Below are 26,649 nucleotides of genomic sequence, written 5' to 3'. Positions count from 1 at the left end.
ACTGTAGTTCAAGCTATATGTAGGAGGATAACGTCATTGGCAAAGGGCAACCCTTACTTATCGACGCCAGTTTAGGCAGTTTGGGGCGGGGCCTTACACAGCATCCATGTGGCACAGTCGCTAGCCCCATGGTTCATGCACAACGCCACAACGACGCAGCTTGACAACAAATGTCTGCTTTGATTTAGAGATGATGGCCATTCGGGAGAAATGAATAAGCGCTGTAGGAATGGAAAGGAAGGGGGCTGCAAGATGCGACGTATGTAATGTGCGTTACACGGTATATGTTTTGAGAGTTTCGTTGGTAGGTGAATAGGTACCAGGATATCTACCTCTGTATAAACTTCACCAAGCCTCAAAATACATCGATAACAGCAGGCTCATTATTCTAACGCTCGACATCCTCACTTTCTTCCACGATTCCACATCGGAAGCTCTCAACAATGCCAATCCACTTCCTTGACCTCCCTACGGAAATTATCAGCCAGATCCTCGCACCTTTACCCACATCATCTCTTCTTCGCTTCTCAGAAACCTCTCACCATGCCCGGACACTCGCCAACGCAAACCTACACACACTATCCCTCGGCATCGCTCCTCCTACCCTGTCCCGTCCCAAGTTGCTAAACATCGATCAAACCAGCGAACCAACTTCCACTACCGGTAATAGCACCAAGAGTCCCTACTCCATATGGCTGCAGATCCCCAAAGCACAAACCTACGAATACCGGACTCTGTTCAACTTCCAAAGCGCCCTCGTGACCAGCATCCTCAATCGCCATGGCACCACGCTCCAGCATCTTGAGATAAGTGTATGGGCACTCACCTTACCCATGGTGAGCGCAATTGAGAATTTACGTGCTCTACGCCGCTTTTCGCTGAGGATAGAGAGTATCATTGGTGGACGCCGGTCTTGTGTTGCTGTCAAGCGTGAGGAGCAGGAAAAAGCTTGGGAATTGCTCACCAAGAGTACGCTGGTTTGGAGCCGTAGATTAATGGCGTTGAAGTTGGAAAACTGCGATCTGAAGGTTGACCAGTTGGCGATTCTGCTGAAGGAAAGTCGAGATTGTGAGGAACTGGGGTTAGACCGGTGCCGGTATTTTGGTAAAGGTCTTTGGACGTGGTTGATGGAGTGGGAAGGGACGGAAAAGCTGAAGGTTTTGAATGTGGCGGATTGCGGGGGGCAATTAGGAGAGGTGTCGAGAATGGCGATGGGCAAACTAAATGGATTACAGGTACGTCCCTGCTTAGACTCTCCTCCTTCGTGTGAGGACCTGGCGAGCCATGTGTGTATGCACGCTGACATTGAAGTAGTCTCTGAGTCTCTACGATTGCCAAGAACAGGAGCCTGGCGATTTCGAGCAGTGTAACAGGAACTTGTGGCATATACCCAGTTTTGTAGCACCGAGACCAGGTGGTTACGGCGCAAATATGATCCTAGAAGTGGATCCGGATTACATGCAGTAGCACATGAAAACTAAAGCAGTTCTTTTGAAGCAAAGTATCTATATTCTGCACTTGATCAAGCAACGGATCGCAACGACGTTGTTGTCGAAGATCAATAAGTCCACTTACTGATCATGTGTGCAAAGAGCTATCTAAAAAGGGCACTAGGATATACAGTTTCTGCCTGATCTATCCGCCTATGCACTCATTCAACGATCATACGTCATTGGCATCTCCAATCGTATCCCGGCCCTAATTCCTTCGTTCCACCAATTGAAGGTTGTCGTCTACCATTAGAACTGCATGTACTGACTATAATCCATGTCGGAGTGATGAAACACACCACCACTACCACCGAGTGGCAGGGTAGAGGAGAAAGAACTAACAAAGCTGTCTGTGACCGAGCCCTGAGTACTTTGAACCGCACGCTGCGACTCCTGGCTAGCACGAGCGCGGAGGTAGCCGCTGTACTCTGATACACGCTGCGTCTTCATCTGCCACTCAAGGAGCATGAGCATATCGTCTGCATTCGCAATGTTTTGTTCGCATATGGCCGCGCTATGCTCTTCGTAATGGCGACCGGGATGGAGCTCCGCTAGACACTCGGGAGAGTAATGTATCGCTGCTTGTTCTTTGGGTAGATACTGGTGATCAGCCTCAATGAGGACTTTGGTGTTGGCGCCATGAGCCGCCTTGCGTGCAGCGCGGGCGCGACGGCGGTCAGAAACCTTCTGCGTTGCTGGTGCACCGGGAGGAGCTTCGCGCGTACTCTTCACCTTGGCTTGACGGCGCTCTTGCCTCGCCTTAATAGTTGCCTCTTCCTTCTCCAGATTGAGTATGTGTCGATACTTCTGTTCCAAGTAAGCACCGACCATGGTCGGCGCCCAGTCCTGAACAAAATTGAGTCCTGAGATGCCACTGTAGACATCTATGCTGTTGAGTTGCTTCAACTGCTCGAGCGCATCTTCTACTGACATGTTGTCGCTCTCGACTTGCCAGGCTAGTTCATCGCGGAGCGCCTGAACCCTTGCCTCGCGTATCGCATCATCGAGCGCTTTACCACATGACGGATTGTTGAGAACATCCCAATACTCGGAGAGACTGTTGTGGAACTCAGCGATGCTCGGGCCGCCCTCGCAAACCAATTGAGTCGCAATGTTGAAGCCACTGTTGATACGAAGGTTCAGCAATTGACGCATCTCTTGCATGCGTGCGACGAGCGCGTAGTAAAGGTCCTCGTAGTCGGCAAGTGGGCGGCCGGTAGCCTCTTGGTCGGAACGCAAGTAGATTCGTGCGTGAATGCGCTCGGCAGTGAGAAATCCAGGAGGTAGTAGGCTGGGACCGAGCTGTTTCTTTTGCAGGCGGTCAAACAAAATGTTCAGGCTGGGGCTGTATAGATCGAGTTCGGGTTTGCCAAAGAGAATGCTGCTGCCAGCGAGATTGACGACATAGTTACTGAGCTTGAGGATGTGCTCGACGATATAGTCAGCCGGATAGGCTGTGGCTGCGGCCTGAACGGCCATGTGACTGACCGCTACTGCGAAGGTTGGAAGGAGAGTCTTTGCAGACATCTCGAGAGATCTGTTGTGTTGTACCTTGTGAGGTGGAAGATGTGAGACGGTCAAGACAAGACTTGCTCGGGATGGGTACAAATGTGAGGATAGTGTAAAGAAGACGGTAGCTTCTCGTTAATATATGGGTGTGGGATAAGTATCGGCGAAAGGTTTGTTGATTTGAAAATTCGGAATTGAGGAGGCTGGAAACGACTTGGTTAAGTGAAGGTGAAAGGGATGCCCGGATGGTGAACAACCAGTGTTCCCTGCTATTGCTGCTATTGTTCTTGCAGAGATTTAACAATAAAAGTGACTTGATTGTACCAATTAGACGGGCGCTTGGGAGCTGCGAACGCAGATATCTAGGTGTGGTGGTCACTCCGTTGCTGGAGGGATCACAACTCACGTATAACGTCACTACTGGCGGCGAAAGACTTTGTAGCGAGATATAAACCACGAAAATCGCTTCGAAGGTAAGATATAATACCACCTGTTCCATCCTGTGGGTATTCTAGCTCTTCGCTGCCTCTTTCGGACGACGTTGCTGCCTGGAGGTGTGGGTTATGAGGATGGTCGCACTGTCATCCCACCCAGTCATGCAGCGACTCACTACCACATTCATGCACGACAGTTCAGGTAGTCAACCTCTGAACCAGTGACCTAGTATCGAAGTTTCTTAGTCTCCGAGGCAATTCGTCTTGGATCCAGTCTCGTCCTAAGAAGGCGCTTGTCGCAAGTGCTCCTGCAGTGGCTAGCCAAAAGATTTTCTTGCCTGTGCCCGGTCGGAACTCTTCGCCAGTCTTTTCGTTTCGATAAACAAAGTCGTTCTTCTTCCAAAATATGCTCCTGAACCAATATAGGAATTGCCAATCGGGGTACATCACTGATCTGGTTAGCACGCAGACCCAGGTCAAAGCTTCTTTGACTACTTACTGTTATTCAGGCCTGTCTTGGGATCGACAGCCCAGTTGACGCAGCCAGAAGCCCAAACTAGCTTCCTGGCTGCCTGTTGTGTCCAGTGCGAATCTGCAATTGCGGCGTCGTACTTGACTTCCACAGTCGCTGGCGGTGGCGCCAGCATCTGGGGAATGAATGACCGCGATCGATATGATGGGAGTGATTTGAAGATAGGCTCGAGAAGTCGGAGGGTGAAGTTGATCTGGCATTCGACGGTGTAGATGACACTCAGATGGCCAGTGACAGTGTTTGGCCCCATGAGGATGAAGAAGTTTGGAAACTCGGGGACCACAGTTCCAAAATACGCTTGCGCAACACCTTGTGAAGTCTTGTCCCACTACAATATGCATCAGTATCTGGATTTTTGGCGATTACAACGACTCGACTCACATATCTGTTCAGGCTAAGTCCGTCACGCCCCACAATCTCCATCGGACATAGCATCTGCTGTGTTGCAAATCCGGTCGCAAGCACAATTGCATCGGCCTTCACTTCGCGACCGCTCTTTGTCACCACACCGTTGCCGGTAATTCTCTCGACCGGATCGTCAGAGACGAGCTCGATATTGTCCCTCCATAATGTCTTCAGATAGTCTGTATCCAGCACTTTCCGTTTGCACCCAATCTCGGTCTTTGGAATGAGCGCATTCCAGTACTTTGGCGGCGCCATGCTCTTGACATATGCCTCATTCTCTTTCGCCAGATTTTGTCGTATACTACGACCAGTCTCGATATCAAACCCACTCCAGTCGCGCTCCATGTCATAGTAGAACTTTGCGCGATAGAGGCGCATTGCGAATGGTACGTAGCGCATCACGGCTTTGAATGTCTCCGAATAATGTGGGTTCTGACGTTCTGCGAGGTACTGTGCCTGTCGTCCGAACTGTACAAGTTTACGCACAGGATTGGGTTCATTAGCCATGATAGGAACAAATTGAGTCGCTGAGCAGCCGTTGCCTAAGATTTCGTAAGCATGATATTTGATGATTTGCCAGCACTACGTATTCAGACGTACCAAGTACAACAACATCTTTGTCATTCCAGTCGAAGCTGTGGTCCCACTGGGCAGAATGAAACAACTTGCCCTCATACGTGTCTACTCCGGGTAGATCGCACGTCTTTGGAACTGATAGTGAGCCGACACCTGAGACTAATACCTTCGCTCGCCTCGTTGTTCGCTCTTTGGTTTGTAAGTTTAGGATGGTTGCTTCCCAGACGTTGTCAAAGTCATTCCAGGCTGCTTTCTCGACAATGGAATGGAAGCGGACGTGTTCAACGACTCTGTACTTCTCAGCTACGGAACGAAAGTAGGCTTGGATCTCCGGGCGCATTGAGTATTTTCGTGACCAGTTCGGGTTCAATGCGAAACTGTATGAGTAGAAGTGCGAGGCAACCTGTTCAGCTCAGCAAAGGTCTCGGTGCTAACACAAGATTGGACCCAGAACCACTTACATCGCATCCACACCCTGGATATGTATTTGCCAGCCAGGTGCCACCAACATCGTCACTTTTCTCGATGAGCTCAAAGTTGCGAAGACCATACTTTCGAATGATTTGGACTGCAAGGCCCAGGCCACTCATGCCCGCGCCTATAATGAGGACTTCTGTATCGTAAGACATGGCAAAGCAGCTTGTAGCGACCCGGATACACAGCAAAGTAAAGTGGGAAGAGTCTCAGGACACGGTACCAAGGAACAGTACCAAAAGAAGGACATAGGGATATTTATGCTATGCTCATTCTTTTGCCAACCCGTCCGCTGATCCACCCATCCACCCATCCACGCTCCAGAGCTACCAGACCTCCATCGGTGGGCCCTGCATCCTCCGTTCATCCTCATTATGTGCGGAGTATGGGTACCGTCTAACCACTTCGTGTCTATGTTTGCGGGACGTCGTTGCGATGTGGTCGATATTTGGGCAAGTTTGCCGAGCAGGCAGGAAGGAAGTCTGCCGACATCCAATGACAGGCCATCGGATCCTGCGGGGACCCCACACCTCGCACACGCGTGTATGCTGCTCGTCACGATCCGGAACTCTCGCTTTTGGCATCCCGACCTCTGCTTCTTTCAAATCCTCGTATGACTGTTGACAATACCCATGAGATGCTTGTGGTGTTCGAAATTTGAAGTCGCACATAGATGACGTCACTGCTTCGACGCGACGTTCGTTAAACTCGACGCGCAATTCACTCCCAAATCCCATGCTAGCAAGAGAATCACTAATCACGAAGCCTTGGCGTGGCGTTGGTTAGAAGAATCAAAAAGACATATATGTTCTTGCAAGCATAGACGATGCATCAACTAGGGTAGTAATGGACTTGCCACAGAGCCTCACACGAGATATATCGCCGCCACTGTCTTCGAAGCGAAGAAGAACGCTTGTTTCAGAGACTGCGCGTAATATTTCAGACTCGGAGACAGCTGCACCTGTAGACGATACACCAGCTATACCAATAACTGTATCTACGCTGGCAGCAATTAAAGCCGGCAAGGTCAGAATTGACGATCATCTTACCTTCTTCAGAAGCCAATTAGCAGGAGCCTCTAGGGATACACTACCCCATATTCCAAGAATCTCCATCTACAATTTTGCCACTCTCTATCAGTCCAACCTCCAGCCCCATGGCCACCACTTTGTCGTTCATCAACACAATCACCCTGTCGCAGGTGTGCATTATGACTTGCGTCTTCAGTTCTCCAAGACGAGTTCTATATCCTTCGCTCTACCAAAAGGAATGCCTGGTGATCCGAATTCGAAGAGCATGGGTAGATTGGCGATAGAGACTAGGGTACACAACTATTGGAACCAGTTGATTGAGTGTGCGGGTAACAAGACTGGAAGCTTACTCATATGGGATACCGGAACTTATAGTATTCTCCCTAGGAAAAAAAGGAAGGATGGCATGCCAAACCCTCAGACTACAGATAACGAAGAAACCGATAATGACTCAGACAGCGAGGCAACGGCGAGAGAGCGCAAATATGCAGACGAAGGGGGTTACGAGAACTCAAAGTTAGTAGCAGCTTTTAAAAGTGGATACATCCGCCTACGTCTACACGGCACGCGACTACCAAAAGATTACGCAGTCACATTGCGCCTCACATCGAGCAAGATGACCAAACAAGTGGCAATAAAACGAAAGAGTCGGAAGCCTTCTCAAGCTTGTGCTGAAGCACAAATTCCTACTACCTCGGATGACGAGGGAGGTGATGCAAACACATCTGTGCAGGCGGATGCAGAAAATCAGGACTTAGATACCGACACAAATGTGGATGACCAAACACACGTCACCAACGCATACCCTGGCTCCTCGAACGATATTGGATCAATACATCAGCGACATTGGTTTCTTCAACTTGATCGGCAGAACAGTGGTTTTCGATTGGAGTCATCTGGTAACGAAGGAGGGACGTGGACAGGAGGCTTCAAGCCATTCCTCGTCCGTGGTCGGGATCACGAACGGAGCGTCGTGACGGGAAGACTAGCACGGGAGGTGGAGAGTGATGAGGGACTGGAGGGCTTTGTAGGAAGGGGAGGATGGACAGGAATCGAATATTGAGTGTAGCACACCCTCTGTTACACATTAAAGAGGGCACAAGCAACCTTTAGGCTATTCAAAACGTGGTGACAATCTCCATGTCTCCCTCGACATCTCTCATCTCTAAAACCCCGCGTTTCAACTTCTTAGTACCGCAAGTGTACACACTCTCGAAGTACCATCGATGAGCTTCAATGTCCATGATAAGCCAGGCCATGTTACCCCTCAAATTCAAAGCGCCATCATAGGTCTTGATGTCCCCAGCCGACACCTCTTGCCTGTTGGGCTTATTGATGTAGTACTCAGGACTGATATGAACATAACCCATCGTTAACAGTGGCAGCTTGGGAACCGGGTCGTTCCAATGTGTGACCCGATAGTTCCCACCAGCTTGATTCGTGATATAAGAGCTGATCTTGCTGCCTCCTATCCTCGGTGATCCGAAGTTGTACAGCGCCACAGTGTAGCCAGCGTTGCGCATGCTTGCCGCTGCGAGTGTAGCGATGGCGCCGCCTAGCGAGTGCCCTGTTACGGTGATCTTGTAGCTAGGAAATGCGGCAGACGCTTGCTTCACAGCGGGCAACACCGTATCGCGCGCATCTGTCCAAGACTGCCAGAAACCGCTATGCGCAGTGCAGCCAGGACAAATGTCCGTTTTAGTAGTGCCGAAGTCAAGGTTGGTGCGCCAGGCATCGATTGTTTGACTACCGCGGAAGGCAACCACTACAAGTTTGTTGGTGTGGTCGACGGCGACAAAGCCGGTAACATCAGTCGAGGTCTCCTGTCTAGTCGTCATTAGCATATTTGTAGCTCGTGGTTATGTAAGTCTCATCCTGGACTGCTAAGCGCAAGATTGGGTTGTGAACTTACCTACTATACTCAATGACAGTAGTAGAATCAGCGTCTTGCACAAGCGGGCAGTTCCCAGTCGAGCACTCAATCTGATCACCGGTAGAGTCATAGTTGTTTGAGCAGTATGCCGCCGAAGCATACTGCTCCATCAATTTGAAGCTACCCAGAAGGTCTGCTGCGATTCCTGGGACTTATCAGTTGACATTGTTGAGAACATTCCGCAACTCCAACATACCTCGCTCCTGAACGAGTGGCGCAGCATTGCTAGCTATGGCGCCTAGCAGCGCAGTGATAACGAGAGACGAGAAAGGAAGCATGTCGTAAATGAGTGACTAATTGGAAAGAATGACTTCGGAGGACGATAACACAACCGACTGAGCAACAATGAAAGAGAGAAGCGGATCTCAGTCTACATATAACGATGAAACCACCGACTCACCTTCACGGCTTGTGGTTCACTACGAAAGCCATGGTGTGCTTCATCACATAAAATGGAAATCTGGACTGCCGAATGCGGAGTACCAAGCAGCCACGCTATAACTCGCTCTTTCAGTCACACCTTGTATATGTTCAAGGCGAGGAAATCATTGGCACGCGTCTGTATCGGGAGGCGTGCTTGTGGTTGAGCTTGTCACGGTCAAGAGCGCGTTCTGTGTTGCTATTGGGCGAGGCGAAATGCGACCCCGGAAGCTGTGGGGCGGCGGCTCGACCGCGCGGCACGACTTGCATATTTGTGACTTTGGGTTTCATGACACGAGTGTATTGGATTAGAATCATCAGAGAGCCTTGTTGCTAGTGTACAGCGCGTGCTTTTGCTGTCGGGAGGAACAGATTGAAAGACACCAGTCTGCAAAAGGAGGTGGACCTCGGGAAAGATCAATGCACGCGCTAATTATTTAGCACGTGGCGCAAGGAGGCTGGAGATGGGCACTTCTACGAGATGGGCGAACGATAGCATATTCCTCGCATTCCTTACTGTCATACCACATGGAACATTTGGAAATGGACATCTTTTGTTGAACACCAAGGCGCCCACGCTCAAGCAGTTACTGCGTTTGGGACACGTCTTGAGCAGCAGATTGTCGAGTTTGAGAAACTGCTTCGTGACTACTCATGCGCAACAACTGCTGATAACAATTCCGCGTGCTCACCTTGCAGCAAGCTGAGTGCCGAACATATATGATAGTGGATGTTTACACGCTGATACCCATATCGATGTCTTCTGCAGACTTCGTCTATCTCAACACTTCTTGACTTTTCCTAACTCCCACACCAAGAACAGATCTAGGAAACCTCGCTACATTTAGACTGTCTATGCTGCGCGACTTGATACTGATCAAAGAGCATCCGCTCTGCGTTTCGGTCGCATTTCTTATGTTCGTTTACTTTCTCTCGTCAATTCTCCTTCTGTATATCGGTCTTGTTGTCCTCTCCTTCCAGGCCCGAAATACTGTTAACAAATTAGCGAGCCTGCAACGTCAACGTCGACGCATCCAGAAGGAAGTCGACCGATGTTAAGCTCTTATCGAGTTGTATCGTTCAAGAATCGATGAGGTCTTTGACCAACTAGATGATGATCCGCCTATGAGGGGCGTACTTATCATCCGCCGAAGCCAAATAATCTAGAGGTGGAGGCCATGACCTGGAAGAAAATCGTGAGGAGGCACTCTCGTACAGGAAACCATCGGCTGGGACGGGAAATGCTTAGGCCAGGTATTGGATACAACGTATGTGGTTCAAGGAGGCTGTAGGTCTTGGATGTCTCAATACTGTCTTTCGACAGGACCAATGAAAATCGTTTAGCCAAACAGACACAAGCATACGATTTTCCGATGTCTGAGACAGCCGTCAGTACTTTCAGTGACCTTACTATCTCTCTGTATAAGAATGTTTACACTTACCGCCTTCACTTTTATTTCTTGTACTCATTCCTCCGACCATTGCTCATATGCTTCTACATTGAAGACCTCATTAATCGACCGATCACCTTCACCAGACAACCATCATGAATAGAGCGCAAAGATACCGTCAACGTTTTTCGTTGCCGAAGCACACGAGGTTTGTAGTCGAGCACACTGCGCGGCTGCTGCTTGCGATCATCATCCTTGGGATAGATATCGACCTTATCCGGTTTCATGTAGATAAAATTATGGTGTACTCTATAGTACTTGTGCGTAATGAAACCTCGTTTTGCATACCTAGCTAATCTTGTTATTAGGCCACCTTCACGATCCTAACGTGCACCTACTATATCGTACGTCTATATGTATCTACAACAATGCACAACACCAAGATCTCGCTAGCAATACACTTGTTAATGAGCCTTTTCTGGCTGGCCGACTCTGGATTGGTCGTTTTGCTGGTCACGCATTGGGAAAGATTAGATCCTACAGTCCACTTCAAAACGTTTGTTGCAAGGATTGTCATGGGGGCTTTTGAATGGTGAGTGCAGTTCATGACGTATGCAGAGTCATACTAACACATGAAAGTTTACTCTGGCTCATGCCGATAGCTGATCTCGCACTCGCCGTTGTCGATAAGAGAGAGCATATGTCTACCGATGAGCAGATCCCACTGCCGGGAACATATGCCACCGCCTCCAGGCCGACACCCATAACGCCAACACAACGAGCCGAACCATGGGACTACATGGTAAGCGCACCTCCCCAAAGAGTTTTCCAGCCGTTGCTTCCTGAGAACTAAGACGAATTTGCGTTGACCCTATAGTCGGACCTCATTCAAGAACCTCATTCTACGTTTGGTCGGCATACATAGGTAGCAGGCGAAAGTGAAACCTCGAACACCGGTGAAGTTCCGGTCTTCTACGACCAGGGGAAAGAAGTCAGTGGATGGAATAGACAGAACTGGGCCAGACATAAGATTGATTGAGAGGATGACCGATGGATACACCTAGATACCAAGACTAAACCTGTTACGCTTGAAACAAACATAGCTGTTCGTGATCTACGCCGGACCTCAAGCATCTCGTTCCCTTACACCATACCTTACCACCTAGAACGCCTCTGGCACTTGCCTTCTCGCACAAAAGAAATCCTTAACGACCCACTCACTCCCCTTTCTTCAGGAAGGTCAATGCAGCAACAACATACCCCTCCATTCCCACCGTCAACGTAGGCTGCACAACCGGTGCGAAGAACGGACTATGGTTTCCTGGAACATCTTCACTAAGCCTTCCCTCCTTCTCCGCCTTGTCCCAAACCGCTGGATCCGTTCCTCCATACAAGAAAAAGCAACTCGGCTTACCGATCGCGGTAGCCAAGATACCAAAATCTTCTGAGCCCTGCAAGCGCGCAATGTCAGACTGATAAGAGTGCTTGTCAGGTTGAAAGTGAGCTGAGAAAGACCCTTCTAGTGCATTGGTAATGTCGGCGTCATTGAAGAGCAAAGGGAACTGCGTTGTTGGTGTCAAGGTGGGAGCATTTGGATTGTTTGATGCTTCGGCCTCGGCAGCGACGATACGCTTCACGCTAGCAAGTACACGTTCGCGGGTCTGGGGCAAGGCGGCGCGGACGTCGATCTTTAGGTTGGCTTCCGAGGGAATGATATTTTCGGCGTCGCCGGCATGGAAGGCAGAGACTGTTACAACGGCGAAGTCCAGGGGATCTACTTCTCGCGCTACAATGGATTGGAGACGCATAATTGTGGAAGCGGCTTGAAGGATAGGATCGATGCCGCGGTGCGGGGTGGATGCGTGGGCTTGCCGGCCCTCGATGCGGAGTTGAAATCGATCTGCAGAGCTGGCGATCAAACCATGCTTTGTTCCTATGACACCGGCTCTTTCTGGCATGACATGCGCGCCGACAACGACGTCTGGTTCCTTGACCTTCTGGTAGAGCCCGTCGTCTACCATGTTTTGCGCACCGCCTGCCCTCTCTTCCGCTGGTTGAAACACCAGAATCAGTTCTCCGCTCCATGCGTCTTTACATTTGACTAGAGTTTCTGCCGCTGCAAGCAACGCTGTAATATGCATGTCATGGCCACAGGCATGCATAATGGGTTTCTCAACATCGTCTAAGTCCTTCATACGCGCCGTACTCGCATAGTTCAGCCCGGTCTTCTCTTTAACAGGTAGCGCGTCAATGTCAGCACGTAAGAGAAGGGTCTTTCCAGGGCCGTTGGAGAAGCTGGCAGCAATACCGTGACCGCCGATAGAAGTGTGGATCGTGAAAGCTTTGAAGGTTTCGAGATGTTTTACGATGGCCTCGGCAGTTTTGGCTTCTTGGAAAGAGAGCTCGGGGTGCGCGTGGAACCATTTGTCTGGATCGCTGTTAATGCCAGTATCGACGGAATTGAAAGAGTACTTACAAAGCTCCTCATATGAGGCCAGGTCGGGCTGGTTTGCCTTTACGATCTCGCTTATCGAAGGCATGATGTCTGCTTATCCAGTCTTGCGAGGTTTCTGGGAAGGTAAGATTGGATTGCTGTGAAGTCAGTCACTCATATATACACTCGAACACAAGGCCGATAGCACGATAGATGACCTGCCTTTGTTGCGTTAGTGTCTCCTAGGCTGAGTTAGTGAGGGTGTGATAAATGTGGTTCCCGACGGGGAAAGTTGAAAATGACGTATGAGCGTGCGTGAGAATGTGGGGTAGCGTATCTGACCATAACGCTCATATCTCCATCGGCAACAGCAATATACTACGGAAACATGCGGGAAAAGAGCCCCCAGCAACTAGGAAATGAGCAGCGTGTGAATCAAGGAAAGTGGGTCAGAAAAGTGATAAGGTCGTTGATATTAATACAATGATGTGCGTAACGCCTGACTAAAGACTAAAGCTATGCTCAAATCCATAAACATATGCACCCACAGTTCTTCGCATGTGGGCACACGAGTTCCTGACTCTGTTCTTTGGTTGCCTTCCTGCTGCAGTTGCACACAATGTACAGCAAACGAAACAAGCTTTTGGAGAGCGGAAGGATTTGGCTTGGCCATTCTATGACCCGCTCATATCCTCGTTGTCTTTCTCCAACTGTCGCTCAAGACTCCCCATAGGGTCTGACTCGGAACGTGGCGCGGAAGGAGCGACTGATGTTTGTTGCACAGGCTCAGGCTCAGCTTCGGGCTCAGCTTTGGGCTCAGCTTCGGGTACTGGTGCAGGAACAGATTCTGGTTCGGGTTCGGGCTGAGGCTCAGATGCCACCACCGGCGCTGGTGCCGTGCTCTCTTCCACGGTTGGAGCTAGGACTTCATTCTGAGCATCTCCAGGAATGAAGGCTTCTGTGGTGGTATCAGAAGTCGAGATCTGGTTCATAGAGTTCTGGCGACTATGGGAGACGGCAGAGAGCGGTAGATCAGGTGAACTTGAAGGGTCACGCTTCGGCGTTTGCATAATCGTGTCGGTCGTGTCGGCCGGGACGGGTTCGAGTGTGGTCCTTTCGATTGTTGCGGTATCTTGGGAAGGCTCGTTGGAAGTCGGTGGTGCTTCAGTAGCTAGCTCGGCGCTTTCTGCTGGAGTAGGCTCTGTGAAACTGGATATCTCGTTCGCTAGAGCGCTGGTAGGAGCCACAGAAGATGCCTGAGGAGTCGCTGGGTTAGAGGTATGTTCCATGTCTTGGTCCTCGTCTTCTGAACCCTCCTCGCCAGAAGCCTCTTCTTCCTCGCCGCCGGCGTCTGCCATTGGTGTATCTCCTCCATCTGAAGGTGCTACTGATCCATCCTCTTGTTTGGCGCCTGGTACACCCAGCAAGTCACCACCAGCAAGTGATACTGGCGTTCCTTGCTCTGCTCCGCCCTCGGCGAAGACGACCTTCTTCTTGCCTCTGCCCGGACCTCCACGCTTCACCTTCTTCTTAGGAGGTGGTGGCCTTCGCCTAGGTGGCGTTTGTTGTAGAATGTCGTTAGCGACGACCACGCCCTCCGCGTTCACCACACCGACTCCTTCGACAATGGTGCCTGGTGCCGCGGTAGCTGGTGCAACTTCAATCGCGGCGTCTGTGGGTTGAACTTCGCCTTCTACAGCCTGACCTTCTGGGACAAGCACTTTGTAAACAGCCACATTGCCATCGGCATCGAGCTTCTTTACTTTGGTTTCTCGCAATGCAGGTTGTGCGACTTGACCATTGACGTAGGGTGACGGTAGACCCTTCCTTCTCTTTGCGAGATATTCTGGTTCCGGGACTTCTAGATGTCGTGCAACTTTGACGTACTTCTTGATAGTGAATCCGGTACGAATTTCTTTGGTCTCTTCTTCTTCATCTTTCATCTCGTTGTCGTCTTCTGGAGGTGCGGGTGGCTTATATAACTTCCCAGATCGTGCTGCTCGCAGTAACTGTTGAGAATGCTCAGGCAACATGTGTGAGTCTCTAGGCATGGGTAGTTCAGGCCAAGCATCCTTATCCAAAGGTTTGTTATCGGCCGAATTTGGTTCAATAGTAATTTCTGCTTCCCGGTATTGACTGATGGGAAGTCCTTCTAACACATTATGTTCTATTTGACCACGCCCTGATCTGTTGGATCGGTCCCTGTTCCGGAACTAGTCACATGATGTTAGCTTCCAGTCTGACAAACATACGCGCGTATATGCTATCTTGCTCAGATTAAAGAAAAATAGGTCATGGCCGCTGCTTTGCATGAGTGGAATGTAGGTACCAATGAGGTACTCATCACCACCCGTCAAGCAGGCGAGGCTCTAGACCACAGGGCGATCTCTTTGCGACGTTTCCTCCACAAAACGATGTCGCGTCGATGATAAGAAGATGAGATGTTCAGGATGCGATGCACGTGATGACAATAGCGATGTTACGTCGCGCGCGTGCAAATGGCGGCAACTCGATGTAACAGACGCAGCTTGAGGATGCACGCTCGAACGGAAAGATGAGGTGACGTACCGGAGCCATGGCGAAGTGTGGTTTCCTCGATAAGGACTGGATCAGTCGGTGAAAGTGGGTATGAGAGTCGGCGCAATGCAACGGGAAGTCGCGATGCGTGAAGGGGAAGCGCGTCGCTTTGCAGATGGCAGGCACAACCGTGCGCCGCTAGACCCTTTTGAGTGCATCTGCGATCGCTGCCTTGAGACTTGAGACGCAATCATCAGTCTCCTGCATAGCCTTTCAACAAAGTGATTTCAGTCAATTTTAAAACATCAAATCCAATTCAGTCAACTCTCAGATATACTTCTATCTGATCTAGCATTGTGGTTTGGTTGATCCCAGTTCTGCAATGACGCATACGAACGAGCCACTTATAAGTTCCGTAAATCAAACAATATACACACGATAGAAGACAAAACAATGAAACATTCACACCAACAATAGTCGTGATGTTTTCCTAACAACTCATGTTTTTTGTACAAGCGCAGGAAGTACCGATGCTTGTTGTCATGCGAACTTCACATTTAATCTGAACATTCCATTCGATAGAGTTGAATGATAGGCACGATATAGTACAGTATACTCATTCTCGATTTTCCATCGTCGTCGGGACAGGCGCAGCTGTTCTACTACCGTGCATGTTCCCGCATCCGCATGCAATGTACGCCATATTGTTACAAGATCATTTCGTCTCATTATCCGTATCCGCACTTTTGAGCGGACCACTCAGTCCCAGCCCTGATCCTTCACTCTGATGATGTCATTTCTGTCACCCTTTTGCTTGCCCTCTTTCCCTCCTTCGACGACTAATCGATCGATCTGGTAGAATTGGCTTATCACCGTTTGCCTCTGTGAACCGAATCAGCGTCCATCCCAGTGCATTTCATGCTACATTCCTGCGCCCCATCTGTCGTTGTCGCATCCCACAAAATGCATCCCCTAATGGGTTTATAGGCTGCGATCTGTTTTGCTTGCCACCTTTTCCGCCGCACGCGCTGCAGACCCTCCACCTCCAATACCGAACGAGCAGAAATCTATCTTACCTTCAGCATTTGCAATTCGCTCAAGCCCTTCTGTACCAGCTCTTGTATTGTTCGCTCTTCTGTCACATTCTTGCTGTCCCGGAACGCATCGCGAGTTCTCCGTTTGGCGTATTCGCGGAAATTGTAGGCGGCGAACTGGCTGCTCTGGCGCAGGAGGGAGCGGTACTGCAGAGAGTAATTAGTCAATGTTTTACGACAAGAGAAGCGACATAAGCGCGCGCAGTACATCTGCACAGTACACGTAGGGACAGCGCAGAAGTACTGCGGGAATCCCATGAGGCGACACATCATGAGTCGCTGCAGCGGATATATCGAAATAATGTAGGAGGGGTACGTACGAGCGAGCGCACTTGATAGGCCATGTCGCCTTTTGTTGCCTGTGCTAATGACATGATTGCGGACGATGTGCGGAAGTGTGTATGAGGGCTGTGCGACCTGGGAATAAAAGTCGCTGGTTAGGTCATAGGTCTGGGGCACATGTCGGAGCGAAGCTTCGAAAGTCCGAGCAGTGAGCAGGACTACCACAGCTTGCCCCACGCTAAACACTGCGGAAACGGATTGTAGATGGAGCACGAAATTGAGGTACACTTTTCATTAAGCCTTTGCAGCTGTTGTTTTACAACCGAGCTAATGACTCGGAACTATCGAACCTATGAAGCTCTTTTGGCTTCTGGTCGGTGGTATACACAAGTGACATCGCCAAAAACGCCACCCAATGCAAGTAGAGCAATTGATGTCCTGAACAACGAATCACGTGGAAGAAAAATCAAGACTTACTCGTATCCACGCCCTATTGGCGATGCTTCTCTTGAATCCTGCGAAGCTGCTCCTGGACATTCATGCTTTGCATTTGCGAAAGACGGGCAGCGTCCTTGGCAGGATCAGGCTGGCCGTCGTACGACAGTGCAGCTTTCTTCCTCCGAGCTTCTTCCTCTGCAGATATGGGTAATCCCGTAGCACCATCGTAGATATCTTCGCGCTGACTAGCGAAACGTTTAAGGTTGTTTGCAACGTCGGCGGTATTAATCGTGGTAGAGTACCGGGCTTCCGCCTTATCGCGCTGTTCCTTCCAGCGTGGATCAAGCAATTCGACTAGCATACAGCGTTAGTAAAGGCTCTTGGAAAAATAGAAAAAGGGGAAAACTTACTGCGAATGTGCTCGTCCATCTCGTTTGAGGGGATTTGCTGCTTGCAGTTAGGGCATACGGCCATCGGAACGTTTGCCTTCTTTGCGGCAGCGCGGGGAACGTAGTCTGTGACAATGCGACCAGGCGCTCCTCTGGCAGCAGCCTGAGCGCGTGCGCGCTGCTCGTTCTCCGCTTGACGCTCCCTTGCCTGCCGAGCTTGCTCTTCCTCGCGTGATATCTGTGCCGGCGTCCGGTAGTCGGGCATAGGGGGAGGCGCGTAGGACGGTACGCCATAGGGTGGCTGCACAGGTGGTGCGGCAGGGGCGTAGTTTGGCGGCATCTGAGGCGGTGGGACCTGCTGCTGTGAGACGTTGTAGTAAGTCATCTCGTCGGGCATGGCTTCTTCGAGACGCCTTGTTGATAGTGAGACCGCAGCCTTCTGTTCGAGCGACTGCGACTGCAGATCATTCAGCTGTGCGGGAGGAGGCAGATCCGCTGCATCGTCAGCTTCATCAAAGAGCACAGTCGCGATGACTGTAAAGTCGTGCCAGTCGACCGTCGCATACTCTTGCTTCTCGGCTTCCACCTTCTTCTCCTCTTTCTCTTTCTGTGCAGTCACATATTTGACGTACTCGGCGCGTCCCTTGGCGCGATCTAACACATGGAATCGGTTCTTGATGTTTTGCTGTAACTCCTCGATGCGTGCCTCGACTGTGGCTTCTTCCTCAAGCAGGATCTTGTACTGTTCAACGAGCGATCGGAAGAACTGGAAGAAGCTGTGATTTGGTCGGAGAAAATCAAACTGAAAGTTGCCAGACTCACGGTTGCGCAAGTCCTTCAACCAGTTCTCACCCACGCGCGCCGTGTACAGAGCAGTGAGCTTCAACACCTCCAAATCCTTTGCGCTGATGTTGGGCATACGCGCAGAAAAGCGGAACTTGGGCGGTTCTGGAGGACCCTTGGGTTTGTTGTCAACCACTTGCTTAGCACTTCCAGCTGATCGCCCATGGCCCTCCTTGAGTTGCTGAAGATACCACAGGAAGTAGGCATTGTAGGGGTCCTCCTCCAAAACGAATACAAAGTTACGGTTGTTCGCAGCTGAAGGATCAGACGTGACGCGCTGCTTCAGTCCATTGAAATGTGATTCGCCTCGGCGGGCGACGAAGTCAGCCGTCTTTGCGATCGTTTCGCGCACGTTGGGCGGGGGGATAACCAGGTTCTCTGGTGGCTTGACGTCGAGCTCTGGCGGTCCTGCAGGAGCGCCTTCACCGTTGGAGTTGGCCATGGCGCGTTGTGATGATGTTCGTTACGGGTTCGAGGGATGGTATCGGTAGTCCTGTTTACGAGTCGCAAAAGATAGGTAAACCGATCGCCAGGGCAGGAACAAGGGGTTCTTTCTAGGCGCCGGGAGCAAGATCTCAATCGCGACTACCTGCTGTTACTGGCTTGCGCGTAGATCGCGTGGGGCGGTTGCGGACGATGGGGTAGCGGCGACTGGGCTTGGAGTTGTCGCAAAGTTCCCATAGTACAACAGGCCCGCTGCTGCGAGAAAGATGTTCCGGGCCGACATTTTTCAGCCACAGTTGAGCCACACGCACCAGCCACACATGTCAAGGTGAAGCACTCGGCGCAATACCCAAGGCGCCTCGGCTTGCGAACGCTGTCAAGTCGTCAGACCACTATTGCCGGAAAGATTGCCTGGACTCTTCAACTTGGACAGAACATTGCGTGGAGTGATTGTTCTATACGGGCCTTGACCTATTTTCAGCCCTCCCAGTTCGGTAAGGCCCGTCGTAAGGAACAGCTTGCAACTAGGGTTAATTGGTACGCAACGCAACCACTACTCCTCGCGGGACCCTCCCCCTAGCTTGAACTGTTGCGCCTACCATTGAGACTCCCACCTCTTCTCTCCTCTCATCTTGATGGGACTCTTTTTCAACTCTCTTTAATTCTTTTTGTTACGACATTGGCCCCAAGCGCCTTCCACCCAGACTATAGTTGCAACTCCGCAGCGTTCCCAACTTTTGGTACAACGCCGTCTACCAGCTGATCGAGCCACGACACATCGTCACCTCCCGCCGTCATGGCGAGCCTATCGGCATCCAATGCCTACCTAGGCGAGAAGCCCCAATCGAAGAGATCCAAGTCGCGTTCCAAGTCGCGGTCGCCAGCACCCAACGGCCGAAGGCAGCAAAAGACGCAGCATCAGCAGCAGCAGCAGATTGTCCAAGGCTACACCTCCGAGGGAGTGCAAGACCATGATATCTTCAACCTCCCCGGATCGGACTGGTCGTTGTTGGCCATGTTGACTGGCGTGGCTGCTGTCGTACGCCTCTTCCGCATTCAACAGCCGACCAGCGTTGTCTTCGACGAAGTCCAGTAAGCCGCATCGTCTAAGCAAGAATCTAAAGAATTTGTTCGCTGACTTACATCTCAGCTTCGGTGGGTTTGCGTCAAAATACATCAAGGGCAGGTTCTTCATGGATGTCCACCCTCCGCTTGCGAAACTCCTCATCACATTGGCAGGATGGTTGGGTGGATTTGACGGAAACTTCGACTTCAAGGATATTGGCAAGGATTACCTGGAGCCCAAGGTTCCATATGTCACTATGCGCATGTTGCCCGCCATCCTCGGTATTCTGACGATTCCGACCATGTTCCTTACTCTGAAGGCTGCTGGCTGCCGTACTACCACCGCAGCCCTGGGTGCTGGTCTCGTCATCTTCGGTAGGACGCACACATCCATCTATCACCATATATACTAACCATTGCTAGACAACGCACTCGTGACCCAGTCCCGCCTTATCCTCCTCGACTCGCCGCTCGTCATCTTCACAGCCCTTACCGCACTCGCCTGGACAAGCTTCATGAACCAGCACGAACAAGGACCCGCAAAGGCCTTCCAGCCATCCTGGTGGTTCTGGTTGGTCACTTCCGGTGTTGGACTCGGCGCGACAGTCAGTGTCAAGTGGGTTGGCCTATTTACTATTGCCTGGGTCGGCAGCTTGACGCTTGTGCAACTCTGGGTCCTTCTTGGGGACACCAAGAACGTCACACCACGATTATGGTTCAAGCACTTCTTCGCCCGCATGTTCTGCTTGATTGTCATTCCTGTCTCGTTCTACATGGCCATGTTCGGAATCCATTTCCTCTGCCTGGTCAACCCTGGCGAAGGTGACGGCTTCATGTCCTCGGAATTCCAAGCGACACTGAACTCCAAGGGCATGCAAGCTGTTCCTGCTGACGTCGCCTATGGAAGCCGTGTCTCTCTGCGTCACTGGAACACTCAGGGTGGATACCTTCATTCACACAGTCACATGTACCCAACCGGTAGCAAGCAGCAACAAATCACGCTCTATCCCCACAAGGACGAGAACAATATCTGGATTCTAGAGAACCAGACTCTGCCGATCATGCCTGAAGACTACAATGGACCAAACCTCACAAGCCCAAAGGCATGGGACAACGTCGGCCCAGATTACATCGAGGATGGTGGTGTCATTCGTCTTTACCATATCACTACCGATCGCCGCCTTCACTCCCACGATGTCCGCGCGCCTGTTACTGAGGCTGACTGGCAAAACGAAGTTTCTGCGTACGGCTACGAAGGCTTTGAGGGCGACGCGAACGACCTCTTCCGTATTGAGATTGTTAAGAGCAAGTCTGACGGAGCCGTGGCTAAGAAGCGCGTCCGAACTATTCAGACGAAGTTTAGGCTTGTCCACGTCATGACTGGCTGCGCGCTATTCTCGCACAAAGTCAAGCTTCCCGACTGGGGCTTTGAGCAGCAAGAGGTTACCTGCGCTAGGCAAGGTACCTTGCCCAACAGCATCTGGTACATCGAGGGCAATGTCCATCCGTTGATGGTGGATGGTGAGGTCGAGAAAGTCAACTACCGTAACCCCGGGTTTTTCGGCAAGTTCTGGGAATTGCAGAAGGTCATGTGGAAGACCAACGCTGGCCTTACTGAGTCGCATGCCTGGGATTCTCGCCCTCCATCTTGGCCAATCCTACGCCGCGGTATCAACTTCTGGGGCAAGCACAACCGTCAGATCTACCTTTTGGGTAACCCAGTGATTTGGTGGAGCTCTAGCGCGCTCATTGCTCTCTACATTGCTATCAAGGGTATCGCAATCCTTCGCTGGCAGCGCGGCTACCGCGACTACAGCAATGTCACCTTCAAGCGTTTCGACTACGAGGTCGGCATGAGTATTCTCGGATGGGCCTTCCATTACTTCCCATTCTACCTGATGGCGCGTCAACTGTTCTTGCACCACTACCTACCCGCTCTTTACTTTGCCATTCTCGCTCTTTGCCAGATCTTCGACTTTGTAAGCTACCGCTTCAGCGTCTTTGGCCTGAGGCAGTACCCTGCTATCGGTCAAGCAGCAGCTGTTGGTTTCCTGGCTATCGCCATCACGGTCTTCACCGTATACTCTCCATTAGCATACGGCAACGCATGGACCAAGGATGCTTGCAACAGTGTCAAGCTCTTCGACTCTTGGGACTGGGATTGCAACAACTTCCTCACTTCTGTAAGTACTCTTCACATGGTGAACGGCCGACACCTACTAACTGATTTCAGTATGAAGCATACAACACCATGCACTCCGAGCCGGTAGCATCTGTCGCTGTACCTTCTTCAGCACCTCCTGCGCCTCCAGTCCAAGCCGCACCAGAAGTCGTTCCCCAAGTTCAGCAAGAGCAACCCAAGGAGCAGCAAAATCAGCAGCAAAATCAGCAACCAATCCAGGAAGCAAAGGAGCCGAAGCAGGAGAATGTGATGTCTGAACAAGCGGTAGTTTCCCAGCCACCTCAGGAGCCTCCCAAGGACCTCCCGGTTGTATCGAAAGAAGAGCGTATTGAGTACCGCGACGAGAACGGCCGTATCCTCGACGATGATGAGGTATCAGCACTTGCCGGCAAAGTCAGCTTCAAGACCCGCTACGAGACCCGGACCCGTATTATCGATGGTGAAGGTCACGAGATCTATGAGGGCCTCGTGGACTCACATGGCGATGCTGAGGAAAATGGCGTTGCCCCTCCCCATCCTGACGCCGAGGGCCGTAATCCTGAGACGCAGGAACAAGCCAACGCTCCTGAAGCCAGCGAGGCTCCACCAACTGTCGAGGTCGCCGAGGACCAACAAAAGGAAAAGAGCGTTGAGCAGCATCAGGAGGAGGCTCAGCCAGCCAGCGAAGCCCAGTCGGCGACGCAAAAGGAGGAGTAAACTCATCCTGTCTTCTTCCCATGGCACTACCATGGTCTCCTTTCTCTCGTTTGTATCATAGGGACGGATAAACTTAGCAGCGTACGGAGCTGGTGGCGCTAGGTCTGGCATAGCAAACAAACATGACAGCAGGTGGAGAGTGGGCTGCATCTGTCTTGGATACTGTATGACTACATATAATGTGATTTGTGAAAATCTGACTTGGAGCAGTTGAGTTTTTGAGATGCATGCAACACGCCAAGACATTCTTGGTTCGCTACAGAGATCAGTACCCAGGACTTTGTTGGTACAGACTGACAACCAAGATGAGGACGAGGAAGGTATCAGATGTCGATGTAGTTGTGGGAATGTGACCTGCCGTGCCGATGCCAGGTCTTCCGACATCTTTTGGCTTTGCAACAACATCTGCCAGTCGGCAACAAAGACATGGTAAGCTAGTAAAAGTAAGTTGCAGACTAAGCCTTGCGGTCCCAGGTTCGAGGACTTTCAGCCTCAGGCCCAGTGTTCTCACCCGATCAACCGGATGGACCGCTAACCAGCTCTCCCGCAATCGGATGCTGCGGTGCACAATGCAGGGATCGGGTATCCTTGGACAACGTCACGAACTAGCACCTGATCTCGGAATCTGCTCCAGTACGCTAAGCGCATTTCCAAGACGTGTGATTCGTCGTTGGCACCTGGAGCCGCGCTACACTACTCAACTTCAGGGACCACCAGGTCCACAGTGTCTAGAACACGTTTGCAGCCAGGGTCACGACTGTGGGCACTCTAGATCTAAGCGGTAGCTGATCATTTCTACGTACCGCTCGCACATGCCAGCGGCTTCTTCTTTTCTTTTCGGCCCATGATGGGACTGGCAACGACGCGAAACCCCACCCATCGCATCCGGCGGCGAGGTCGGGCAGAAAAGCCACGCAGCAGCTCGGGCAGAGTTGCTACAAGTCTTTAGATTTGTCCATGATCTCCGCGTGACCCCAGTGACCAACGCCCTATTTGTTGCAAGATCAACAACTTTTGGCTTGTATTTCGCCGACAGATCACCTTTGCAAGGAAAAAGGAATTTTCTCGAATATAATTTCGGGCATTAAGCTGTGGCTGAGACATGGTTGGTGATGCGCGTGAGATCCCTAACATCTTCCCTGCTTGTCCTGTGTGGCAAATGCAGAGGAAGTGTCGCGAGCCTCATGTGCTCTTTGTGGGAATGTTCGCCACTTCCCATAAGCTAAAAAGAAGCCTTCTTCTCGCATCTCTGTCCTCCGCGGAGCAAATACTGGCACACGGCCGCGCCCACTCGACGCACTGTGAGTATTATAAATTAGAAATGCGGTCTAGCCGCGCATCGCTTTTTTCAGAAAACCCCTCTTTGTGCGTCAGATTCCCATGCTTGCAACATCGTAAACTTTTGCGTCGGTTTTTTTGGGCTGCGTTTGGAAAGTGTGGTGGCATTGCATATCTTGCAGGAGCCAACTGGTCTCTCTTTCTTTCTTTTTTTCTTTTTTTGCGATAATAGTCCTATTCTCGCATTTTTATATTTCGCCGCAGTTGTCGTTACTCTCCGTTAGCTGTGCTGTTGGAGAAGAGCTCGTCGCCTGCGATGGCGCCCGACTCTCAAAACACCCACTATTTCATGAACAGCAAGGATGGGCCTACACCTACCCAACACTCCTACGATAACGACAACAACAACCAAAACATCCACGACGGCGATTCGTATATTCAGCAAAGCATCGAACAACCCAATCCGCCAATCGCTACCATCGTAAACGCTGCGACCTCGGGTCCCTATATGATATACATCGTGACCGATACTTGCTATCCGACCGCCTCGAGCTTTCATGATAACATCGGCACCGCGCACATCACTTCGGTGCATTCCACAAAGGCAGCAGCCAATAGCCGAGCCAAGAAGATTATCTACGAGAACGATGGCGACTGCACGGTTGACCTTGATAAGATTATCGAGGAGGTGAAACAGGGCTTGTACATTGGGATTGGGGTCGGTGGTAAAGAAGAATCGAACGGCTGTTGTTATGCGAGGAAGTGCGAGGTGGAAGGCAAGATTGTGGACGAAGACAGCGACAGCGAGGAGACAAGTGGGGAGAGTGGCGACAGTGATCTTGTGGATGGTATGGGAGAGCAAGACGCTGACGTGGAAATGGGTTGATGAGGGAAAGAAGACGATACACATGACAGAGAGAAGCTGTGACCGACGTACGCAAAGGGGAGATCTGACGTTGATGCATACTACCGGCGTCATTCACAAAAGAGAACATCTGGGTGGGATACTTCGCCAGCCGTGACAGGCATTGGAAGTATGGACATTCAGGGGACTTGTAGGATGCGGCTAGGCAACCTTACTGTAGTCGGCACTGGCAGCAATGTCCAGTGCAGGCACACGAAGGGGTTAACGGCATATCAACCATTGGACTGACACGTCCAGCTCATAGAGCTTTCTGCACGCTTGTGGTGAAACACGGCGTTTGGCACATCGCATACACAGATATAGACAACGAGCATACAATGAATTAAAGGGGATGGTGGATGGCAACATCAATGGCTGAGTGGATGAACACGCCAACAAACAATGTACGATAGTTTTCTTATGCCGTATACAGTGAGGAATCAACCTAAACTCTTCTCCAGTGATCGTGTATGGAAGCAAAGGGTATGCTTGGAGTGGGTGGATATAGGTTCGTCGATGCTGTAGTGTGGTTGAAGATGCTTGGAAACTGCTGGCCCAGGAGCGGTGCACCCGCCAGTCATTTCCCCGCCCCCGCCCGCGGGCAACGCACGTCATCGGATGCGCGAAGCAGGAACAGCATCTCTATACAACTTGCACATGCCGCAACCCAAGATGTCGCAAGCACTGACTGTATCTCTGAAAAATGTCCGCTGGATACTTCCCGAAACGCGAAAAGGTAGGCCTTGAAGACCTCTTCAAGGGCCTGGTTACAGCCTGCCATATCCTCCACAATGCAAAAATCCTAGACGCATATGGACACATCTCGGTGCGGTCGCCGGATAACCCTGCGACCTTCTGGATGCCTTGTAACATGCCGCCAGCACTCGTCAGCTCACAAGACGATTTGGTTGAATACAACGTGGACGGTGCGGAGGCGGTCGAGAAGAATGCGAAGCCAGGCTACCTCGAGAGGCACATCCATAGCGAGATATACAAGAGATTTCCTGCCATCAACTGTGTGGTGCATAGCCATGCTGCCGACGTGCTGCCGTATTGTGTAAGCGGTGTGCCACTGAAGAACACCATACACATGGCTGGCTTCTTGGGTAAGTTTCCCGAACCACAATATCTTGCCAGGCGCTGATGCATTCGCTCTAGGTACCAACGTTCCAGTCTGGGATGCCTCGAGCCACTACCCATCAGGCTCCAAGTATGACCTCCTTGTCCGCGATAGTACACTTGGCTCGTCCCTCGCAGCTGCATTTAAACCAGCCACTTCGACTGGCTTCATATATTCAAAAGTACGCTCCGCTCTGCCAACGCAGCTCGGTGGTTCATCCGCAGAGCCCAAGATGGAGCCTGATCACGCAGTTGTTCTGCTCCAAGGCCATGGCTTTACGACCGTCGCGCACGGCATCGAGGAAGCTGTCTACCAAGCGATATACACAAGGGAGGCAGCCACGGCGCAAACGACGGCCATGACAATATTGAACGCCCACACCGGCTACGCGCTTGAAGGCAAGGTAGATGTTCAAGCTGGTGGGAAGATCAAGTCAGGACATGCCAAGGTTGAGGGCGGTAATTTGAAGTACTTGAGCGACAGCGAATGCCATGATGCCTGGGAGTCGATTTCAGGCACACTGACGAGGCCGTGGGCGCTTTGGTGCCGAGAGGTGGAAGTCAGTCCACTGTACAGAAATGACTGCCCAGGTGGCGATGATTGAGCGACAAGGGAATATCGCACTGTGGCTAGGGTCATCTTTAGTAACATTCGTTCTTTTAACTGTTTCTGACGTGCCTTCATATATAGTCTTATTCCCGTTTACGAAAGAACTAATTTCTCGCGAGTCCTCGGCTCTATTTCAAACCTTAATATCCAAAAGAGCCG

At 51.1% G+C, this 26,649-nt stretch overlaps 13 protein-coding genes across 13 annotated transcripts; 6 read left to right on the top strand and 7 right to left on the bottom strand.

Moving 5' to 3' along the window:
- Nucleotides 1-443: 443 nt before the first annotated feature.
- Nucleotides 444-1,467, top strand: AA0111_g6883 (hypothetical protein; the record flags this gene model as incomplete). The annotated part of the gene is made up of 2 exons (XM_028653154.1): nucleotides 444-1,235; nucleotides 1,315-1,467. 2 exons carry the CDS (start codon nucleotides 444-446, stop codon nucleotides 1,465-1,467), a joined length of 945 nt encoding a protein of 314 aa, XP_028505349.1.
- Nucleotides 1,468-1,739: 272 nt separating this feature from the next.
- Nucleotides 1,740-3,017, bottom strand: AA0111_g6882 (hypothetical protein; the record flags this gene model as incomplete). Its single annotated transcript, XM_028653153.1, has 1 exon — nucleotides 1,740-3,017. One exon carries the CDS (start codon nucleotides 3,015-3,017, stop codon nucleotides 1,740-1,742), a length of 1,278 nt encoding a protein of 425 aa, XP_028505348.1.
- A 614-nt stretch (nucleotides 3,018-3,631) lies between these two features.
- Nucleotides 3,632-5,575, bottom strand: AA0111_g6881 (hypothetical protein; the record flags this gene model as incomplete). Its single annotated transcript, XM_028653152.1, has 5 exons — nucleotides 3,632-3,882; nucleotides 3,933-4,293; nucleotides 4,347-4,912; nucleotides 4,971-5,349; nucleotides 5,408-5,575. 5 exons carry the CDS (start codon nucleotides 5,573-5,575, stop codon nucleotides 3,632-3,634), a joined length of 1,725 nt encoding a protein of 574 aa, XP_028505347.1.
- A 691-nt stretch (nucleotides 5,576-6,266) lies between these two features.
- Nucleotides 6,267-7,514, top strand: AA0111_g6880 (hypothetical protein; the record flags this gene model as incomplete). The annotated part of the gene is made up of 1 exon (XM_028653151.1): nucleotides 6,267-7,514. The coding sequence occupies one exon, from the start codon at nucleotides 6,267-6,269 to the stop codon at nucleotides 7,512-7,514; it is 1,248 nt and encodes a 415-aa protein (XP_028505346.1).
- A 55-nt stretch (nucleotides 7,515-7,569) lies between these two features.
- On the bottom strand, nucleotides 7,570-8,662 carry AA0111_g6879 (hypothetical protein; the record flags this gene model as incomplete). Its single annotated transcript, XM_028653149.1, has 3 exons — nucleotides 7,570-8,278; nucleotides 8,364-8,529; nucleotides 8,581-8,662. The coding sequence occupies 3 exons, from the start codon at nucleotides 8,660-8,662 to the stop codon at nucleotides 7,570-7,572; spliced, it is 957 nt and encodes a 318-aa protein (XP_028505475.1).
- Nucleotides 8,663-10,623: 1,961 nt separating this feature from the next.
- AA0111_g6878 (hypothetical protein) lies at nucleotides 10,624-11,048 on the top strand (the record flags this gene model as incomplete). Its single annotated transcript, XM_028653148.1, has 2 exons — nucleotides 10,624-10,787; nucleotides 10,835-11,048. 2 exons carry the CDS (start codon nucleotides 10,624-10,626, stop codon nucleotides 11,046-11,048), a joined length of 378 nt encoding a protein of 125 aa, XP_028505476.1.
- Nucleotides 11,049-11,412: 364 nt separating this feature from the next.
- On the bottom strand, nucleotides 11,413-12,735 carry AA0111_g6877 (hypothetical protein; the record flags this gene model as incomplete). The annotated part of the gene is made up of 1 exon (XM_028653147.1): nucleotides 11,413-12,735. One exon carries the CDS (start codon nucleotides 12,733-12,735, stop codon nucleotides 11,413-11,415), a length of 1,323 nt encoding a protein of 440 aa, XP_028505483.1.
- A 568-nt stretch (nucleotides 12,736-13,303) lies between these two features.
- Nucleotides 13,304-14,662, bottom strand: AA0111_g6876 (hypothetical protein; the record flags this gene model as incomplete). The annotated part of the gene is made up of 1 exon (XM_028653146.1): nucleotides 13,304-14,662. The coding sequence occupies one exon, from the start codon at nucleotides 14,660-14,662 to the stop codon at nucleotides 13,304-13,306; it is 1,359 nt and encodes a 452-aa protein (XP_028505484.1).
- A 1,243-nt stretch (nucleotides 14,663-15,905) lies between these two features.
- On the bottom strand, nucleotides 15,906-16,614 carry AA0111_g6875 (hypothetical protein; the record flags this gene model as incomplete). Its single annotated transcript, XM_028653145.1, has 3 exons — nucleotides 15,906-16,028; nucleotides 16,223-16,387; nucleotides 16,561-16,614. 3 exons carry the CDS (start codon nucleotides 16,612-16,614, stop codon nucleotides 15,906-15,908), a joined length of 342 nt encoding a protein of 113 aa, XP_028505481.1.
- Nucleotides 16,615-17,012: 398 nt separating this feature from the next.
- Nucleotides 17,013-18,634, bottom strand: AA0111_g6874 (hypothetical protein; the record flags this gene model as incomplete). Its single annotated transcript, XM_028653144.1, has 2 exons — nucleotides 17,013-17,314; nucleotides 17,371-18,634. 2 exons carry the CDS (start codon nucleotides 18,632-18,634, stop codon nucleotides 17,013-17,015), a joined length of 1,566 nt encoding a protein of 521 aa, XP_028505482.1.
- Nucleotides 18,635-19,432: 798 nt separating this feature from the next.
- Nucleotides 19,433-22,579, top strand: AA0111_g6873 (Dolichyl-phosphate-mannose--protein mannosyltransferase 1; the record flags this gene model as incomplete). Its single annotated transcript, XM_028653143.1, has 4 exons — nucleotides 19,433-19,728; nucleotides 19,787-20,076; nucleotides 20,125-21,884; nucleotides 21,935-22,579. 4 exons carry the CDS (start codon nucleotides 19,433-19,435, stop codon nucleotides 22,577-22,579), a joined length of 2,991 nt encoding a protein of 996 aa, XP_028505479.1.
- Nucleotides 22,580-24,173: 1,594 nt separating this feature from the next.
- AA0111_g6872 (hypothetical protein) lies at nucleotides 24,174-24,743 on the top strand (the record flags this gene model as incomplete). Its single annotated transcript, XM_028653142.1, has 1 exon — nucleotides 24,174-24,743. One exon carries the CDS (start codon nucleotides 24,174-24,176, stop codon nucleotides 24,741-24,743), a length of 570 nt encoding a protein of 189 aa, XP_028505480.1.
- Nucleotides 24,744-25,464: 721 nt separating this feature from the next.
- On the top strand, nucleotides 25,465-26,485 carry AA0111_g6871 (hypothetical protein; the record flags this gene model as incomplete). Its single annotated transcript, XM_028653141.1, has 2 exons — nucleotides 25,465-25,867; nucleotides 25,920-26,485. The coding sequence occupies 2 exons, from the start codon at nucleotides 25,465-25,467 to the stop codon at nucleotides 26,483-26,485; spliced, it is 969 nt and encodes a 322-aa protein (XP_028505477.1).
- Nucleotides 26,486-26,649: the final 164 nt, after the last annotated feature.

The sequence above is a fragment of the Alternaria arborescens genome, assembly GCF_004154835.1.
Source record: "Alternaria arborescens strain FERA 675 chromosome Unknown contig_15, whole genome shotgun sequence".
NCBI lineage: Eukaryota > Fungi > Ascomycota > Dothideomycetes > Pleosporales > Pleosporaceae > Alternaria > Alternaria arborescens.
The sequence above is the reverse complement of the archived record's forward strand: the minus strand, read 5'-3'. Positions and strand labels throughout refer to the sequence as shown.